The sequence below is a fragment of the Myotis brandtii genome, unplaced genomic scaffold (assembly GCF_000412655.1).
Source record: "Myotis brandtii unplaced genomic scaffold, ASM41265v1 scaffold1040, whole genome shotgun sequence".
Taxonomy (NCBI): Eukaryota; Metazoa; Chordata; class Mammalia; order Chiroptera; family Vespertilionidae; genus Myotis; species Myotis brandtii.
Window position 1 is genome coordinate 1,012,464 of NW_005353498.1, and position 4,280 is coordinate 1,016,743.

General features: G+C 55.8%; 1 protein-coding gene and 1 pseudogene across 3 annotated transcripts in view; both read right to left on the reverse strand.

Moving 5' to 3' along the window:
* Positions 1–611: 611 nt before the first annotated feature.
* LOC102259429 (M protein, serotype 24-like) overlaps positions 612–4,280 on the reverse strand; it is a 15,436-nt gene continuing 11,767 nt past the window's right edge. Inside the window, exons 4-5 of one of the 3 annotated variants that reach the window (XM_005856704.2) lie at positions 4,102–4,233; positions 612–782 (exon numbers count right to left, since the gene is read on the reverse strand). In XM_005856704.2, coding sequence (XP_005856766.1) covers positions 4,119–4,233 — 115 coding nt within the window. In that variant the 3' untranslated portion in view covers positions 612–782; positions 4,102–4,118. Of the gene's footprint in view, positions 783–2,597; positions 2,675–3,719; positions 3,899–4,101; positions 4,234–4,280 lie in introns of those variants that run through there. The other 2 variants (XM_014538353.1, XM_014538357.1) reach the window with 2 other exon arrangements.
* On the reverse strand, positions 1,037–3,841 carry LOC106725839 (annotated as a pseudogene).

Here is a 4,280-nt window from a genome sequence, read left to right on the forward strand (position 1 = left end):
GGTAGGCAGTGGGGTGGTACCTGACCAAACCCTGTGGGCTTCTGGGAACATTCTGGAGCAAGGAGGCTGGTGTAACCATCAAGGGGTCCCAGATGCTTGGGACTGACACAGTGATCCTCCAGGAACTACAGAGTAAGTTCCTTCCCCAAAAGGGGAGGCTTATTCTGTGGAACCCAAAGACCCCAGAAGAAGTTACCTTCCAGAAACCATGACAGCAAAGAACAGGTGCCCCCTCCCACTTGATCACCTGTCTGGATTGGTGGTGGTGGTGGTGGGGTGGGGTGGGGCAGATGGCAGATTTGGGCCAACTTTGAAGCTTCCCCACCTCTAAGGCTGCCCCATGAACCACCCCCTGCCACCTGGCCCCCGGCCTCCCCCTCACCGTCCCCTCCCCACAGCCATGTGCCCCTCAGAACTGCCAGGTCAGGGAAACATGAGGGAAACAGGTGAGTCCAGGTGGCCTAAGAGACAACAAGGCTGAGTCAGACAGAACTCGCCCCAACCCCTCCATGAGCCTCACCCACTCCTGCCTGGACCCCTCCCTCTGAACCCGACACAGATGGGCCTGGGTGCCTGTTGCTCCTTGAGTCAATTATTAAGCAGAGACAGGGTTGAATTTTATGAACGTTTATTAGGATGGATTGCCAACTGATCTGGGACCAGGTTGTTATCTTTCCAAGATGACAGGAAACTCTCTGAAAAGCACCCTGGACGGCATTCTGAGGTTAATCCCCTTGTCTCTGGGCCTGCACCTCTCAGCCTGGTTAGAATGTGCTTTCCCTAATCGTAAGAGAACAGTCACAGTTAACAGACATGGTTAATAGAATAACATAGCTGGTCCCCACTGTTCTATTTCTGCCCCACAGCTCCTCACTGCGATTCCTCTCTCTCCAGCGCCCAGCCCCCTCCCTGCAGGCAGGCCACCACCCCAGACCCTGACTGTCCCTAACTCCTCCCATCCCTCTCCAGGCCCCTCCTCACCTGCAGGCTTCCTGGGACCTCAGGGCAGCAGAGCCAGGAGGCTCAGGGGCAGGAGCACTGTGGCTACGGAGAGACTGAGGGTGATTCCGGATTTGGGGAGGCCATTGGCGTTGGTGGGGCTCTTGCCGGAGACCAAGGCCTCATTCTCTTTTCTGAGGTGGAGATGGGGACAACTCCCGCAGCTCCGCGAATATGTCCCGCAGCTCCCGATTCAATGTCTTGATCTTTTCTAAGGAGGGACAGAGTGCTTCCACACCGTAGCCACGCCCCTCAACTGGCCCCACCCCCGGACAGGACCCGTCGCCATTTGAGCAAGTGAATCTTGGAAGTGTGGCATGCCGGCCACATCCCACTTCCCCTGGCTTTGGTCCTGTCTCTCTAGCCCGACCCCAATCCAGAGGCCCTCCCCCTCCCTCCTCTTCAATACCTGACCTGCTCCTGCAAACTCCCTGACTGCAACCGGGCCTGTGTTTTTCTCATCTTGAAGCTTCTGCACCAGCTCCTGTTGCTTGTGGCGCCCAGCCTTCTCTTTCAGGGAAATCTTCAGGGTCTCCTGGGATGCCGGGAAGAGTAAGGGTGTTGCAAACTGGGGTTCTTGTCCCTGGTGGGGTTGGCTGCTGTTCCTGGGCCCTGACCCCCTCTCCAGGCCCTGGAGTCAGAGGGCTCAGGCCCAAGCCCCTTTCAGGATTCCTGCCAACCCTCTCTGAACCTGTCTCCACCCTGAAGAATGGCCACAGCCTCCCACCCTCCAGGGTGTGATCCTCAAAATGGGAGTTTCAAGTCCCCCCTCCCTAGGAATTTGGAGGCTCTCTTGGCCCAAAGCCTAGGAGAAATGTCCAGATCCCCTGGGCTATTGTCCAAGAAGAGTTAGGTGTCCCCTGAAACCCAGAACACTGTGGGATTTCTGAACCCAAGTTGGATGTCCAGTGGGACTTTCAAGGACCCCCACATCAAGACCCAGTTAAAATGCTGCCTCTTAGGGATGCAGTGGAAGTATCAAGAGCCCCTGCCTTGCCAGGGCCACGTAGCTCAGTTGGTTAGATTGTCATCCCAATATGCCAATGTTGTGGGATCTATTCCTGGTCAGGGCACATACTGAGAATCAACCAATGAATGCATCCATGAGTGGAACAACAATCAATGTTCCTCTTTCTCTCTCCCTTCCTCTCTCTCTAAATCAACAAATAAAAACAACAACAACAACAACAACAAAAAGCCCTTGCCTTCTTCAGAGTCTGGTCCATCCCAAACCCCAGAGGGGATTTCTGCTTCCCTAAGACTGTGCCCAGGGGGAGCTCCCAGCTGCCCTAGACCAATGTCCTGGAGTTTGGAGATTCATCCACATCTTACTGGGAATACTGAGACCCCTTATTTGGGTGCTCTGGAGTCCCACACTGGCACCCCAGAGGGAGTTCAGAGCTCCCCAAAACCCTGGTGGGGAAATTCAGGCTCCTCATGCAGGGACATAGGGGCAGTTTCAAGGTCTATCTCGATCTCCACCCAGACCCTGGGAGTCCTCCCAAGCACAGGGCCCTCTCTAGGAGGGGCAGGACTTACCACAGTCTGGTTGCAAGTGGCAGCTCGGGCCTCAGTTCCCCGCAAGACTTCCTGGGCCTGGGTCAGCTCCTGCTCCAGGAGGTGGGTGATGTTTCGACACTCCTGCTCAGCCGTCCTTGCCAGCTGGGCTATTGGCCTGGACAGCAAAAACGCCCATTGCCACAGACAGACCGACCACCACTACCAGCAGGATCCCCACAATCCCATTCCGTACTGGGAGCTTGCGGCCCCCATCTTCTTGGGGTACTCATCCATGGGCACAGTGGGGTGGCAGTAAAAAGTTGGTGCTATCCAGAGGGATGCAGTGGAGCCTGGTTGGGAGTCCGGAAAGAAAGCTAGAATTTTCTACATGTTGGATTTGCCCCCTTATTAGCATGGGATCTATGCTGACCAATGAAACGTTCCAAAACCGGACATCTGCAGGAAGAGGACAGTTTAGCTTTCACTTTCATTTTCCAGAAATGAGGTGTATCAGGAGCTGGGTGAGGAGATAAGACTAGAATGCTGAGCACTGAGTGAGCACTGATGGGGGTGGGGAAAGGGTGGACAGTCCTTTAGGGTGAATCCATCAGAAAAGAGGGCTGGGTAGGCAGTGGCGTGGTACCTGACCAAACCCTGTGGGTTTCTGGGAACATTCTGGAGCAAGGAGGCTGGTGTAGACATCAAGGGGTCCCAGGTGCTTGGGACTGACACAGTGATCCTCCAGGAACTACAGAGTAAGTTCCTTCCCCAAAGGGGAGGCTTATTTTGTGGAATCCAAAGACCCCAGAAGAAGTTACCTTCCAGAAACCATGACAGCAAAGAACAGATGCCCCCTCCCACTTCATCACCTGTCTGGCTTGGAGGTGGGGGGTGGGGGGCGGACGGCCTTGGGCCAACTTTGATGCTTCCCCACCTCTAAGGCTGCCCCATGAACCACCCCCTGCCACCTGGCCCCCGGCCTCCCCCTCACCGTCCCCTCCCCACAGCCATGTGCCCCTCAGAACTGCCAGGTCAGGGAAACATGAGGGAAACAGGCGAGTCCAGGTGGCCTAAGAGACAACAAGGCTGAGTCAGACAGAACTCGCCCCAACCCCTCCATGAGCCTCACCCACTCCTGCCTGGACCCCTCCCTCTGAACCCGACACAGATGGGCCTGGGTGCCTGTTGCTCCTTGAGTCAATTATTAAGCAGAGACAGGGTTGAGTCCTATGAAAGTTTATTAGGGTGGATTGCAGGCCAAATGGGAGAGAGCTTCTCTGGGACCAGGTTGTTATCTTTCCAAGATGACAGGAAACTCTCTGAAAAGCACCCTGGACGGCATTCTGAGGTTAATCCCCTTGTCTCTGGGCGAACAGCTCTCAGCCAGGTTAGAATGTGCCTAATCAGAAGGGAACAGTCACAGTCAACGGACAAGGTTAATAGGATAACATAGCTGGTCCCCACTGTTCTGTTTCTGCCCCACAGCTCCTCACTGCGATTCCTCTCTCTCCAGCCCTCAGCCCCCTCCCCACAGGCAGGCCACCACCCCAGACCCTGACTGTCCCTAACTCCTCCCATCCCTCTCCAGCCCCCTCCTCACTGGCAGGCTTCCTGGGACCTCAGACCAGCAGAGCCTGGAGACTAAGTGTCAGGAGCACAGCGGCCACAGAGAGACGGAGGGTGATTCCAGAGTCGGGGGGGCACTTGGCAGAGACCAAGGCCTCATTCTCTTTTCTGAGGTGGAGATGGAGACAACTCAGGAGGCTGCCAGGTCTGGCTGC